This window comes from Parasteatoda tepidariorum, chromosome 4, assembly GCF_043381705.1.
Source record: "Parasteatoda tepidariorum isolate YZ-2023 chromosome 4, CAS_Ptep_4.0, whole genome shotgun sequence".
Classification (NCBI taxonomy): domain Eukaryota; kingdom Metazoa; phylum Arthropoda; class Arachnida; order Araneae; family Theridiidae; genus Parasteatoda; species Parasteatoda tepidariorum.
This window is the reverse complement of record NC_092207.1, coordinates 36,203,470-36,220,261: the sequence shown is the minus strand read 5'-3', so window position 1 is coordinate 36,220,261 and position 16,792 is coordinate 36,203,470. Positions and strand designations below refer to the sequence as shown.

At 30.4% G+C, this 16,792-nt stretch overlaps 1 protein-coding gene across 1 annotated transcript in view; it reads left to right on the top strand.

The window, feature by feature from the left end:
- The window catches only part of LOC107456282 (neutral ceramidase), a 114,960-nt gene that overhangs the window by 97,222 nt on the left and 946 nt on the right, over positions 1-16,792 (top strand). The window contains exons 10-16 of the mRNA XM_016074112.3: positions 3,031-3,112; positions 6,324-6,436; positions 6,544-6,638; positions 8,418-8,457; positions 10,025-10,120; positions 13,113-13,406; positions 15,668-15,756. Of these exons, the coding sequence (XP_015929598.2) occupies positions 3,031-3,112; positions 6,324-6,436; positions 6,544-6,638; positions 8,418-8,457; positions 10,025-10,120; positions 13,113-13,406; positions 15,668-15,756 (809 nt within the window). The remainder of the gene's footprint in view (positions 1-3,030; positions 3,113-6,323; positions 6,437-6,543; positions 6,639-8,417; positions 8,458-10,024; positions 10,121-13,112; positions 13,407-15,667; positions 15,757-16,792) is intronic.

The window sequence follows — 16,792 nt, the reverse complement described above, 5'->3', positions numbered from 1 at the left end:
TATATATGTATCATAAGCATACAAAATGAAAGATACGCAATGTGTAATTTATGAACATATTGCATTTACAAAATTATTTGTAAAAATTAAAGTTTTATTTCAGTATGCACTAAATAAACTTTTAAAATTCAATCACGGGAGCCGCGGTAGCTCAGGTGATAGAGCATTTGCCTCCCATTGAGGGGTTCGAATTCCAGCGGTGACTGATTGGCACGAATTCTGCTTTCTGCTAGCATCGACCGCAGTGCTGACTTAAAATATCTTTAGTGGTAGAGGGTTTATGGGTTAGAATCCGTTACCGTTGGGCTAACCGGGGGAGATTCCCCCCCCCCATGTTACGCAAATGCGGTAAGTTCTCTCAAAAAGGTTAGTCTGCTCCAATCCTTGATCCAAGAGTTCTCTTGTCTTCTGGGTTGGGGTTGAAATTACAAAACTACAGAGTTAAACATTGATAGTCGTACATTCAGAATTAGGTCGGCTGTTCAACGCCTGATATAAAATAAACTAAAATGCGATCACGTGAATATAGATTTATGTGAAAATAGAAAAGAAAAAAACTGAATAAAACCGAATAGTTAACTTAAAACGACATGCTGGGACCTATTTCTCTTAGAGTTTTCAGAATTAAATAAAAATGTTATTTGTTTATCCAAATGCCTGAAAATCAATTCTTTTACTCTTTAATTTTAGCAGAAATAAGGATATTTTATGATTAATTGTTTCTTTTCCTTAGAAAAAGAAACTTTTTTTTAACAGAGGGCATAAGATGACAGCTCCTTATTTTATAAAAAATTGATTTCCAGTGATTTATAGCTTTTTTCGTCATAAAAATTGACGTTCATATGTTTTTTTTTACAGTGGTAAGCTTAACGTAGTTTCGTTAGAATCTATAAAAAAACAAATAAATAAATAAATTATTTTTTATTATTTCTTTCCTTAAAGTCAAACTTTTCTTAGCAGGGATGTGTTGAAATTATGATTATTAGTGTAAATTTTAATAGAAATAAGAAAAAAAAATTTTTATGAATTATTTTTAGAAAGAATTTAACTTTTCTGTCTTTCCTCATCAGTTAATTATAATGTAATTTCATCATTTAATGTACTTTACCGCTTTTTATCCCAAATCCCAAGTGCCGTGGTTGAGATGGGCTGACTCAGTGGAGTCTGATTTCCTAGCAATTAATTTAAAAAATTGGAGATCAAAGATAAATCGGAAGTCGTCATGGAGAAATCTTCAGAGGAAGGCATTGGCTCACATTGGGCTGTCTGGTCAACTATAATGATGATGATGCAAACGCTTCCGTTTCATCTCTCGTATGCAAAAACTTAACGAAGCATCTGTGTAATAACACAACCCATATTATTTCCTAAAGTTTGATAACTCTCAAGAAAAGATTTACTAAACCTAAATAAACTTTTTTAACTCCAATGGTTATAAAAACGAAACAGTTTAAACCGATAGAACTTATATGTTTGAAATCATGTAACGAATTTTTATTAGGCCTCACAAATTCGACTACCCGATTTACGATCTTGGGTATTTATTTTCTTATCTTACTTTACTCTGAACTGAACCAATATACTAATAAACACTCATATTTACTATAACTGATGTACAATTCACAAAATAAAAAACGGACCACCCTGAATAATTTCTGATCTAATGATCGGATCTTCACGTTGTAGGGCTCATTCTTAACTATTCGAGGTTGCTGATCTCAAATATACAAATTAATTAGGGTAGACGATATTTTAAATTATGAAATCAGATACAAAAATGTACTTTCTCTGAATAAACATACCGTTTTCTCGACGGATTTGGATTTCTGACTACCAAAATATAGGGGCCTGCAGCAATCTGGAAACTATGATCCCTATATTTTGATCAGGAGAGCGATCCAAAATTTTGATCCGTTAATGTTAATTTTTTTTTTGAATTTTTGAGAATACGTATTTTTAAAATTATATATCTCAGGAACTATTTGGCCGATTTCTCTCAAATTTTGGATTTTGCCATGTAAAATTTAATGCTTTAAAATCATGTTGAAAGCTGCATACTTTTCAGTTCAAAATGCTTTCGATCATTATTAAATAAAGTAATAAAAAATAATAAGTACTTACTAAAATTTATATTTTGCATGGAATTATCTCTGAATAAATAAATTTTATAATTGCTTGCAAAGGTTTTTTAATTCGTTTAGAAAGTTCTCGAGATATGGCGAAATACGTAAAAATTAAAATTAACATTAAGAGGTCCAGACATTGAATCGCTCTCCTGACCAAACTATGTGGACCCTATTTCCCTGATTGGACTACCTCCTATATATTGCGGATGCGAAAACTGAATCTGTCGGAAAAAAAAGTATGTTTATTCAGAGAAAGTACTTTTTTGTGTCTGTATCGTCTACACTAATTAATTCGCCTATTTCGGATCACCCCTTTGAATCATTTAGATTGAGTTCTAGAACGTGAAGATCCGATCATTAGATCAAAAATAATTCAGGGTGGTCCGTTTTTTAATTGTCGCACTGTACAACTAATAAAGAAATACTAAATTATTCTAAATTATCAGCATTCTGAAATGGTTTGTTTTGAGAATAGTATTCTGAAATATTTATTTGAATTGAGAAAAGCATTATGTTAATTTACTTTGTATTAGAATTAGTATTATAAAATATTTATTTGAATAGCATTCTGAAATATCTGTTTTAATTTCGAATAGTATGCTGAAATATATATTTGAATTTCAAATTATATTGTGAAATATTTATTTGATTTGTGAATGGTATTCTGAAATATTTCTCTGAATTGAGAATATTTTATTCTAAAATATTTATTAGAAATGAGAATAACATTCTGAGATATTTGTTTGACTTGAAACAAGTGATTTGAAATACTTATTTAAATTGAGAATAGTATTCGGAAATATTTATTTGAATCCAGATTAATACCTCGCTATATTTACTTGAATTCAGAATGGTTTAAATTTTTATGTATGAATTAAGAATTTATTTAAATTTTAATTTATAGGCAACAACGTGTAAACCGTCTATGGGTTACAGTTTCGGTGCCGGAACGACGGACGGACCAGGAGGTTTTGATTTTAAACAAGGTATTTATATTTAATTTATTATTAATATTAACAAATGTTTTGACTAGTTTTTGACAAATAATAATAATTGAAAAGTCTACTCGGTTGAATTATTAATACATACCACTTTAAATTTATGCAACAAAAATGCACTAAAAATAACTGAAAATTAAGTTAAACTAATAACAATTTTATTCCCTTAAAATGGGGCAATAAAAACATATTCGATGCAATTTGCACTTTCTTTAATTTACTTTCTTTTTAATCTTGGTAAAAAGTGCTGTCAGAAAATGTTGCACTTGACGGTTCAAAAATAATATTTGAGGTTAAAACATTGTAAGAATTTGAAACATAATAAAATTCAAGTACAGAAATAATCGAATTAAAAGTTTCCAAACCAGTTTGATTGTCAGAAGAAAGGGAAAAGCAGCGAATCTCGATAAGGGAGGATTATTAGAAACTTGTTTTTATTTTCTGAGTGCCGTCTAATGGTAATTAATCCTGATTATGATTCGCAGATTTTAATAAATTTTTATCAGTTAAATATAAATTTTTACTATGTACTGGGTTCAAAAATTTTGCCGGGTCCGAGTACCCGCTGAAAATTTAATACTTTATCCCACCGCTTCGGGTACCCAGAATAAATATATATACCAGCGGGATATAGAAAGTGATAGATGGAAAAAATTATAATATATTAAGGTGTATGTTAAAAAAAATTTATTATGCTAGCTGACTCTTATTTCTTAAAAATTAATTATAGTTCCAAATGAAAATCTTTAGGCTAATTATCTAGCTACCACTTTTTATTCATTTCTTAAATTTGGAGTCACATTTTACTTTACTGTACTGAATGTAAGTTTATTCAATATAGTTACTTAAAGATTGCTCGATTCCTAATTGATGAGTTACATAAATCTGTTTCTACCAATTCTAAAAATAGGAGATTTTAAATTTTTTTATGCCAAATTTTCATTTCTCTTTCCACGCACTCTTAATTATCAGAATTTTAAGAAACTTGGTTTCAGGAGCTATTTTCGCATGATAAATCGAATGCTATAAAAAAAAATTTCACAGAAAAATACGTTTTTTTCTTCAAAATAAACAGTTAGCTGCTAGATATAATTGAAGAGATTTCTTTGAGATATTACCATTATACTTTACAGAATAAAAATCCGGTCCACCATTCAAAAGTTATAAAAATAATTCTCTTTTTTTCCGACTCTGCATTGTATTTTTCTACAGTCATCTTTGAATTTCATTCATTATGATTTTATTTAATTTAAATATCAATGTAATTCCATATTTTTAATTTTGTATTTATTTGACTATCATATTAATTCAGTTAAAATAGTTTTCAGAATTAGATTTCTGAATGTATATTTTCTACTCTTATGCGGATACTTTAGCGAACGTATTTCGTTATCCCAAAGGTGCCCACAATACCATGATTTCTCCGAATTAAAATTCTGCACAAGTGTAAAAATATGCCGTGCATTAGGTAGTTAATTCAGCTTGATTGTTAAGAAACTGATGAAATACATGAATTTCAAAAAAGTTCAATTATTTTCAAAATAATTTATTTAAATGTTATTAAAAACCTAAGAATGATTGTGCCGAAGGTAAAAAAGTGTTGGCCAGGTTTGATTATGGGTTGTGAAATTCTTTTGCCAGGTCCGGGTAATATCTGGGAAGTAAAAAAAAACCCTGACCGGTTATCGGGTAAAAGCTCATTACCCGGTACATCCTTAATTTTAATCTCTGTATACGTATATCTTTTTCTTCATATTTTATATGGATTCGAAAAATATAATTTTAATCCCTGTGTACGCATATCTTTTTCTTCATATTTTATATGGATTCGAAAAATATAATTTTAATCCCTGTGTACGCATATCTTTTTATTCATATTTTATATGAATTCGAAAAATATAATTTTAATCCCTGTGTACGCATATCTTTTTCTTCATATTTATACGGATTCGAAAAATATAATTTTAATCCCTGTGTACTCATATCTTTTTCTTCATATTTTATATGGATTCGAAAAATATAATTTTAATCCCTGTGTACGCATATCTTTTTATTCATATTTTATATGAATTCGAAAAATATAATTTTAATCCCTGTGTACGCATATCTTTTTCTTCATATTTATACGGATTCGAAAAATATAATTTTAATCCCTGTGTACCCATATCTTTTTCTTCATATTTTATATGAATTCGAAAAATATAATTTTAATCCCTGTGTACGCATATCTTTTTCTTCATATTTTATATGGATTCGAAAAATATAACTTTAATCCCTGTGTACGCATATCTTTTTCTTCATATTTATATGGATTCGAAAAATATAATGTAGCGTATCTACCACTACAAAATTACAACTACAATTCACTAGTATATAAGACATGTTAACTCGACTCAATGTCGGAGTAACTTTTCATAGATGAAGGTTGACATGGTCTGTAACTACTCTCCCCACATTGGTNCAGGGGTGAAAGCGAGACGGAAAAGAGGAAAGGCTGGTAGTAAAACCATTTCAGTTATAGCTAGTTTTGGGGAGGAGTTTACTTATTATCTTTTTAAATTTTTCAACAATATTTACTTTATCTTGGAAAAGAAGCAGTTTTATATATATGCCATAATTATAAAAGAAATCTTGATAGTTACAGATATTTCATTTTTTTCGAAAAAAATGCTGGAATGAAATGTTTTACGTACCAGGTTTTTCTCTTTTCCGTCTTGCTATATAAGGGCTTTCACCTATGACGGCAACACAGGAGCGACTACAACAGTGAAGTTAATACACCTCTCACATTCAGCACTCAAAAGAATACGGTGATCTTAATACAGCTCTCCCGGCTTCGCATAAAACAGCAATGAATCAACTAGTGGCATCCATTCATCGAATTCTATCATAGCTATAGTTCTAGTGGGGGAGTACTGTAGCGTATCTACCACTACAAAATTACAACTACAATTCACTAGTATGTAAGACATGTTAACTCGACTCTATGTCGGGGTACCTTTTCATAGATGAAGGTTGACATGGTCTGTAACTACTCTCCCCACAATAATTTTAAACCATGATTGCGAATGATTGGGAGATTTTTCATGACTGAATAATAGGCGATGTTAACGATTTTGAACATTCTGTATATTTCATTCAAAAATAGTTTGTTCACATTGTTTGCCATTAGGTTTATGATAAAAAAATCTGACTCTAGGAACAAAATCAGGAAGTATGATATGGAATTTAGTACGAGATTTAATTGCATCCCCTAGTAAAGAACTCAAAGAGTGCCAAAAACCAAAGCCAATTTTGTTACCAACAGGTGAGGTAAGAATACCCTCCTTTTATCCTCATAATTTTTATTTCATAAATATATTATTTTCTGAATCGTGTACTTGAATATATAAAATATACATTCGAATATTTTTTTTTAGATGACGTTCCCCTACCAGTGGCAACCATTTATAGTCCCAACTCAGATATTGAAAATTGGGCAACTAGTAATGGTGTCGGTTCCTGCTGAATTTACGTAAATAATTATTCTTTTCTGGTAGAAATGTTTTTACCTCGGTACTTAAAAATACTTTTCAGCACGTTTCCTTTCTCATCTTTTAAATATACAGGATTATTCTAAAAAGATAAGCAAAATTTTAGGAAGTGATAGTACACACCCAGGGAAACAATTTTTATCAAAGAATGCATGGTCGAAAACAAAATGCAAAGGTGCTGGCGTATTTGGAAAGTTGTTTGATGCAAACGTGAAAGCTCCATTCCTGTTGCGAGTTACTGCGCTACGTTACTTGTCGCCAATCTTTCGGCCGCTGCAGTGAAAGTTTGTGATATGTCTGGTGTGTTTCAAAATGTTCGTCTATCTTTTCTTCGCCGTTGTACTGCGTGCATAGTTGCTGCCGGCCACTGTTTTGAACACTTAATGTAATCACACGCCATTAAATTTGCTTTTATAACTTAACTTCATCGTTCTTTGTGTGTTTTTGCCTCATATAAGAACATAAACTTTGACGCCCTCTAGCGGTTTTGCTCTTTGTTTTCGACCATGCATTCTTTGATAAAAATTGTTTGCTTGGGTGTGTACTCTCATTTCCTGAAATTGTGCCGATGAATTGTGCTTTTGCAAAATTGAAAGAAAATTATTTTGTAGTCAGTTTAAAAGTATTAGAGATGTTTTTTAATGCCTTTCTGCTGAAGAAAATAAAAAAAATATAATAAAATAAGTCCATTAAACTGGAACTTAATTTTTTAATATGTGTAAAATTTTTAATAAATATTTAACCGATTAAAGCAGCCAAAAGTTTTAAAACTTTAAAGAAGAAAGGTTTATGGATGATTTTAAAAAACACTTCCAATTTAACGAGATATTTTTATTTAGATGAAAATCATTTTAAATCCCTCATTTTTAATTCGCATGTAGTTTAATTAATCTAAACAATGCAGTCTTCAATAGATTTTCAAATATGTGTTGAAAAAATTAATCTCAAACACTTTTCGTTTTTGTAAATTATGGTTTTTCTGCGCTTTGGAATTTTGTGCTAATTTCATTATCAATATAGAAAAACGTTAGCTGAAGGTACGTACAAACTTACAACAATTAGGAAAAAAAATTTTTTTGTTTGTTTGTTTGTTTAAAAGCGTTATTTCATGGAGTGTATGGGAAACAGCCTTAAAATACAGTAAAATAAATACATTTGCTTCACAAAACAGAGTAAATTTTCGGGACAAATACAGCAGTTGGAATAATTGCGATTTTTTATTTAAATTTTTCAATTCCAAGTATGTATTGTCCGGTTGTCAGAGAAAATTTTAAGGTATAAAAGGTACTCCATGTTTTCAAACGTATCTACGCCCAATTCGGTGTGGATCGGTTGTACGGACCAATTACGGATTTGTATAGTATACATAAACAAAAATATTCTGCTTTATTTATATCGATTAAGAAAACTATGACTAATCCAAGTGCTTTGACACTTAAATTTAAGAAATTTCAAGAAGTTGAGTTAATCGATAACCCTGAACGGCTCAAATGATGATACGTCAGTTTTTGACGATGATGCGGTCGACTGGATAGTGAATGTCAACATTCGAACTCAAATGTCCTTTAGCCTTATGTCAGCCAGATAAGCGGTCGGCTCGACCGAGAATGTCAACATTTGAAGTCAACTGCCATATAGCCTTATGTTAGTCAGCTAAGGAAGTGGTGGAGTGAGAGTTAAACTTTTTAGCCTTTTACCGTTTTCATGACTCTAATATTACTGCATTACCAAAAGATGAAAATATCTTTGCAATTTTTTAGGACTATGTCAGGAAGAAGAACACGCCATGCAGTGAAAAAGGTAAATAAAAACTTTTATTTGAAAAAATCGACAAAGCTAATATTTAAAAGTCTACTTATCATTGTTTCATTAATTTAACAACATTTTGCAATCGCATCTTTTTATTTTTTTTCCTTTATAATTTTTTTCTTCAAAAAAAAAATTTCAAAATACCCTCTTTTAAGTCCTAAATGTAGAGAGAGGCGAAGAAAATAAATACAAATTAATAAAAAATTCCATGATTTCGATTTTTTTTCGTAATTTATTAATTAACCAGTATTTATTTAGTAATATTACTAAAGTATAGCTAGTTTCTCTGGACTCTTATCATTTGGATTCTAAAGAATTAATTCCGATTCCAAATCTGGATAATTTGGATTAATTCCGAATAAGCTCCATTTTGGTACTGGTTCCTTCGTTTGGATTAAAGCTTGGATATATGTAGTGCTAATAATCTTTTCGTCTCGTCTCAGTCAATCTTACTACTATGTATCATTACTAGGTTACCTTCTCACGCTATATTCAAATGATTCGTCTCACATTTCCTTAATACTGCTTAATTCTACATAGATTTTACAATACAATGTTTTGATAAGTTATGTTTATTTTTTTATAATTTTCTTCGATTTTAATCATCCAACAGAATTTAATGTTTAGAAAAAGTATATATTAATGTATAAGAAATAATATTGATTAGTTATATGTACTCATTTTATGACCGCTTCTGAAAAATGCCCCCTTTTAAAATGCGTTATATGCATCAAGTTTTATTATGAAAGTAGTCTTTACAATTCGGTTAAAAATATTTCGAAGAATATTTTGAGGGTTTATTATTTACCACGTAATTATTAAGATATATATAATGCAGTAAAATATTTCCAATAGGAATGGTAATTTAACCAATTTTTTTTAAAACTAGTTTTATATTCTCGTTTGCTACTACTTTATGTGCACAATAACAGCAATAATTTTATTTTAATACTTGAATCGGTCTACCCTTTCAAATAAGAATTTCAAATATTTCGATAGTTAAAAATCGTACATTCAAAAATCAAGACAATAAGTAAGTATTGACTCATATTGCGCAAGTGAGAGTGAATTTAATTTTTGCCATAATCGAACTTTAAGATCCTGAGTATTTGAGTTACGAGTGCATAACAATTTTATTTTGCTATGTATTTGTCAGCTGAAATATCATAGCGATTGACAAAAGTTAGAAATTACAACTTTATTTCTCGAGAATTTTAACTAATTCCATTCAAAGTTTGTATTTTTGCATGAAAAATACCTTTTGCATTCACTATTTCACAATTATGCAACGATTTTAATATTACATACAAATATCCTGTGATAAAATAAGCTTTTATTTTAATTAATGTATGCCTCTCAAATCATTATTTATAATCAATAAACAGGTAGGCTTTTTTTACGTCTCCAATCTTTATTATTACTTCCAATTATGAAATAGGCTCTTATTTTACATACATATCCATTTCTTATCATTGTTTCTAATTATTTACACAGACTCGTATCTTAATTTATATGTGTGTAATTAATTCATACTATAGAATTGCAGTTTTAAATTTAGATTTTGGACAAATGCTCTTCTGTTGATAATAAAGTTGTTATAGCTGGACTTAGCAATACTTACTCGTCATACGTCACAACATATGAAGAATATCAGGTAATAAATAGTTTTCCAGTTTATGAGTATTTATTTTACCGCTAATGTGATTTTAGTTCAGATTTTTTATCCTTTTAAGGTTAGCCACGAGTCGACTAAGTTTAAAAGGAAAAACGTTTATTTTGGTATTTTATTCCTTTTTGATCCCCCATTAGAGTAAATTATATTGCAATAATGATTTTCTCAAATATCTACCACGTGTTTATTTATTTATTTTCTAACTGTTACTTTCAGCACGCAATGCCCAAACAACTGATCGATTTTCTAACTAAGCAAAATCGAATTCAGGAAAGTGGCATTGATCCTGTCTAATTTTCTAGAAATCAATACCTGCTTAAAAAGTTGCCAATTTGTCCCCCTCTTTCCCCCCTCTCTTTCATTGTTCTCATTTTTAAATTCAGGTTAACGAAGGCGATGCTTTCATAAACCATTTTTTGATGGTGTTAAAGAGACTTAGGGCGGTAATTTCTTTAATAAATTTTAGACTTATATTTTTTAACAAAAAGTCTACTGTTATTGAGAAATTGAAAAGTGCGTGTAATTTGTTCCCAACGGACACAAGAGAAGCATGGTCAGGAGATCCAAAATTGACAATTTATTAAAATATAACATAGCCAAAGCAAAGCCAACCCCGCATATAAATATTGGGTTTAAAAAATATCTTGGCTATCACGAATCGCCAACTAATTTATGAGAATTATTACAACCATGCAACTGAAACATTTTTGCACTTAGAAATTTCGAATCAAAAAGTTATAAATTGATTTTTGTTTTCAATTAGGCCGACAGTGAATTAATAATCTGCATTAGTAATAAAATAAAAAGTATCTGTTACATTGATCTATAAAAAAATAATAAATATTTTATGTTCGTTTTAAAAGCTTAAGTCTTTGATTTTTTTAAATATAATTCGATTAATAAAATAAGCTTAAGTAATTACTCGTAAATATATTTTAAAGGATAGGAAATAAATATGTAATGCCAATTGTGACATCACAACATCATACTGCGTATAACTGATTAATCAGTTTCTATGAGAAGATTTGATATGAATGTAAAGTCTTGTTAAAATGGATATGTTCAGAACAGAACAACACTCAGTAATAGTGACAGAAGGTGTGAGAAATGTGGATATTTATCGACGAATGATTGTAGTCTATGACGGACTCTGTCCATCTGTGGCAGTCTGTTTTGAAAAAAAATGATATTAAAGCTTTTGTGAATGACGTGCATCAATTTTGGATGTGTCAAGATTTCAGACAAAAAAAAAGCAATGGTTTTTCATAATTCCAATGCTGATGAAATGATTATATGCATTGTGAAATGGAAATATTAATTATTTGAAATGTCTGTTGCCTTTTTTCCTGAAATAAGTAAAGAAATGGCACTTTTGAAACTAAAAGTCGTACTACTTCGTATTTTTTCTGATGTGGACACATGCTTTTATTTCATCCTTACTATTGACTTTTTGCATTCTAGTGTGCACTGGTATCTTAAGGTTATGCATAACTCGTCAAATGTGGAAGAACGTAAGTAAACATTCATAAAACTGTACCAAATCACTTGTAGGGACTCGTCGGATAATGATAGGGAAAACACGTGGGATTTGTCTTCGCCCAAGGAACCTCACTGGAAGACATCATCGCCCTTCAAAAAGAGACACTGTGGGGGTAGGCACAATGTTGCATGGCCATCACACAGTCCTATATCTCGTTGACAAGGGTCTAAAAAGTATGGAAACAAAGTCCTTGAGTCAGTATTGAGGTGATGTTGGTCTTGATTCATATTCATGGATGACAATATGTCTTATCGTTTGATCTTGGTCGTCGATCTTCTTGAAAGTGAAAAAATTAAGCTTACTCAATGTCCTGCTCACTCTCCTGTTCTTAATTTTATTGAAAATTAATTTTATTCTTAATTTTATTGAGAGATTGTTGTTGTGGCTTTTCCTTCAACTGTCTGACGAAGTCAGACAAGGTCCATTAGACCATTAACCCTCAGAAAATAGAGAACCAAAAAGGGAGAAGCTATAAGTCTTCCCTGGAAAGACCCAAGCAGTCCAGGATGTGTTCTGCAGAGACCTGCTGAGCATGAATAACATTTAGAGCAGAGTACAAAGATCTTCTTACTCTCAACGAACGAGAGACTCTTTGCGTGTTCACTTGTCAATCTAGAAAATGGGCTCGTGAGGCTCTGTCCCATTATTGAGAGGAAGGTGTTTGATAAATTAATTGCAGTTCTTCCACACATACCATTTTAGAATTTGAAAGAGCTCTCCGTATTGCTTAACTTCGACAAAAATTAGAACAAAAACGACTGGTGTAAAGATGATTAGCGTAGGTTGGAATGTATGCATTAAACAGTGTTTAAGAATTGTTTGTAAGAATTGCAGGGTATTTCATCTCAATCTAACATGGCTGTAAGAAAACATAAACTTTATATTGGTTGCGTTATGTTTGCTTGGATGGTGTTATAGGATGGATGGTTCTTCTTCGGTGGCATTTTGAAGTTCATCATTGAACTGTATTACTTTTAGTCAAATATGAGTATTTCACAAAAGTCCAAGATTATAATTACAACTTATTTTCATTTTGTACTATCTAATACTAAAACACGTTTTCTAGATTCGGAGATATGGCAACATTATTTTTTGCGACACATCTGAACTTTGTTCTGTCGATTCCTAATGATTTACAAAAATCACATGAAGATTAAAAATAATAATAGTAAACATCATAATAATTGTCGTGTTCCAATCATAAATTTCAAAAAGAGTATGTCATATTTGGGGCTTTTACCCTGCATGGGATGAAATTGAAACTTCACTTCGGTTTAAAGACACTGTCATGGCTTTCTTTTATTACTTTACTTGGCGAAACTTACTCAACTGTGCACAATAATTAAAATTAAGTTGGACATTGAATTAATGCAGTAATAAAACAAACTTTAACTTATAATGCTGTTATTAAATTTTTTTTGCCTTATTTTGTAGGTACAACGTTATGAGGGAGCATCAACAATATATGGTCCTCACACATTGCAAGCATACATTGAGGAATACAAAACATTAGCAAGAGCTTTGTGTACAGGTGAAAAATTACCTGACGGACCTAGACCAAAGAACCTTTTAGATAAACAAATTTCCCTGCAAGCTGGAGTCATATATGACACAGCATATTATGGAAAGAGTTTTGGCGATGTTATGAAGGATGCTCAAAGTAAATACTATCCCGGTGACGAAGCAAATGTAACATTCGTCAGTGGACATCCAAGAAACGATCCTATGGTAGGTAGACTCTAATTTTTGTTATTTCATATTTTGGTAGAAGCTCTTCAATTATGTTCATTTGCTATAAATCAGCAATTAAATCATCCAACCTATTACATCAAATCGAGTAAGTTAAATTTAATAAAATCAATATCCTTGAGACTAAAGAATTATTTTTTTAAGAGAATGATCTAAATAAATTTGTAATGTGATTTCGTCAATTTGACTAAAAATTAGACTTTTTGAGAATATATTAAAAGTTATCAGTTCTTTAACGAGATTGCCATCGGTCCTATAAATTTATAATGATGGCATTTAACTGACGTTGTACGAATTTATATTCTTAAAATCAAAGTCTAGTTATCGTCTAGTGTTCAACACCTGTACGAGAGTTCTTTAACGAGATTGCCATCCGTCCTATAAATTTATAATAATGGTATTTAACTGACGTTGTACGAGTTTATATTCTAAAAATCAAAGTCTAGTTATCGTCTAGTGTTCAAAATCTGTACGAGAGTTCTTTAACGAGATTGCCATCGGTCCTATAAATTTATAATAATGGTATTTAACTGACTTAGTCCGAATTTATATTCTTAAAATCAAAGTCTATTTATCGTCTAGTGTTCAGCACCTGTAGAGATACCTGAAAATTTAGATATGTCATATGCCCAACCCCCCTGACTTCGGAATCCGGAACTTAGCCCAGTAATGATTATATCTAATGTTTAAGAATTAACAGTTAAGTACGAAATTCTTCGTTTAGTTTTCAAATGTGACTAGAAAAATGACAAGGTGCATTTCAAACTATGTTCATTTTCTTAAACACGCATTTCGAGCTGTGTTTAGAATAGAAGATTCACCGACAAATTTAAAATCAAGGTTTAAAAATTCATCAAACTTGTAAAAGTTTGAGCTCTGGGAGTATGTTAAGACATGAAAGCCCAAGTCAATAACATTTTGCAGAAAACTAAGGCTCTTTTTGTTTAAAAAAGTTCTGTCAAACTAAGAAGCGCAGAAACTATCGCAATAAAAAATTTACGTAAGATTCGAAAGAAACAAAGATATTCCTATAATTATATTTATTAAAATGCTTGCTGAATGCAAGCAAAATAGTTGAACAAACTAGCGTTTTTTTCCCTAAACATTTTGAAAAAGGGCTTTCTATACAGCTGCACTTGAAGTTAATCATTATCAACCAAGTATTTGATACAAGTTTCCAAATTTTTAAACTTAAAAGAAATGAATACCTAAAAAATTTTGTTAAATATTACAAAGATTTGTATTTTCCTTCGGATTTCTAAAATCGTTCAAAAAATGCAAAGCGTTGATGGGTTACAAAATTAAGTTCAAACCATTTCAAATGTAATAACTCACTATAATAATATTGATCAGTTCGTAGGAATAAAAACAACTTACGAATCAGCATCACGCTTTGCTAATTTAATTAGATATTAATCTAGAGCATTGCGAAAGAATATGTGAACATAAAACTAATTTTCTCAAATTCACTAAATTATTGTTTATTTATTTCCGTTCAAAGTTCTTCTGCTATGTTCATTTGATAATAATTAGCACTGAAATCGAGTAAGTAATTTAAGCAAAAACAATTTTGACATGTTTGAGATTACCATTAAAGAATTCATTAATTTGAGACCAAAGTTGAAACGTTTGTTTGGTCAGTATGACATTCAACAAGACCTAGGCTAAATGATTTGTACAAATTCCACTTCTAATGACCTAGCTTAAAAGCATTGTTAAACTATTAAAAGTCAGGCGACTACAAGACCACGGTTAAAGAATTTAAGATTCTCGGCTCTTTTTGCGTAAAGCCCCTGTAGGTTAGTGTCACCCAAAATGACCACAACAAACTTGAGTTTGTTCGACTTCTTGATCTATGAGTTCCCTCACATTTCAGACTCGAGTTAGTTTACAGTTGCTGAGCTATGTAATGAAACAAGAAAAAATAAAATACCATCTATACGGATTGGCAGTTGAGAGTTATAACAAAAGCACGATGTCGGAAATTACGATCTGTGGATGAATGAATAGATGTATAAATGGGTCCGCCCTATAAACGGGCTGTGACGCGTGTGTGGCTGAATTCTTGGCCCTAGATGGCACCACTGAAAAACACGAAACGCACCCTCAGTCTTAAATTCCCTTAGTTTCACCAAGAATTGCTGGTATTTGCAAGTGGCATCTGAAACAACAGCAAAATGATTTAAACCCACATTATAAAATTTTAGTTAGCATCATATCATCCTTTTTCTTAATTTCAGCTTGACAATACATTTATGACCGTTGAAAGGTTAGATCCTGCGACAGGCAACTGGAGTGTCGTGGCTACTGACTCAGATTGGGAAACAAAGTAAGTCACAACGAATAAAATTTTGATTGTTTTGCAATTGAATTATTGCATAAAATTGGTAGTAGTAAGGAAAAAAAAAACAAAGTAAAATACTTTCTGAGAACCTATAATCACATCATACTGCCCTTTAACATCAATTTTATTAACATATGGCACATTTTGACTGTGATAATACTACTAATGAGGAATTCAACAGTTTTATTTATGAAATTGTTAACGCATTAATGCAGTCTTCAAATTGCAAGAAAGTAATGTATGTCAGAAAGTAATCTTTAAAAAGTACATACTTTTTGTTGCACTTTTAAATCTCAGTACTTTTGATTGTACTTCCGATACCATTTTAGTATATGAATACAAATATTCATAATGAAAATTTTAAAAAACACCATGAATTTTTTTTCTGTTATTTCTATTTTCCCAAAAGAGTTTTTTTAAAGAATTTTTTTTCAAATTTGTAAATATTTCCAAAATTATTGCAAAAGCAAACCTCATCTATAACTTAGTTTGCAATTAAATACTGCCTAAATGCAGTGTGTTCCGCTATTCGTTTCTATAAAGATCTTTAAGAACACAGAAATAAATTGTATTTAACCATAATGTAATTCTGTTTTATATTATATTCCATCACTTTTTATTAAAAGTACTAGTTGCCTCTTTTGTGCTTCTGTGAACTGTTAAGCAAAATACATGAAAGAAATGTTAAGTAGACAAGCTATAAATGGGATTCCCTTATACTAAATATTTCACTTTCCCCCAAAATATCAAAGGATAAATGACTTCAGAAGTAAATCGAATTAGAGAAAAGATTTCTGTTTTTTTTTCTTTCCTAAATTTTTATTTCTACGTGTGTTTAAAATGACGAAATTTCAACTAGAATGTAGAATTTCTTTAAAAAATAATTGCAACAGATGCTAGAATTTTCAACTTGATCTCAATAACTGATTGCTGTTACTCACAATTTTGAGATTTTACATTTTTCCGGCACACTATTAGGAGAAAAACGTTTTTTTCCCGGATTATTTTAACTTTTAGAGAT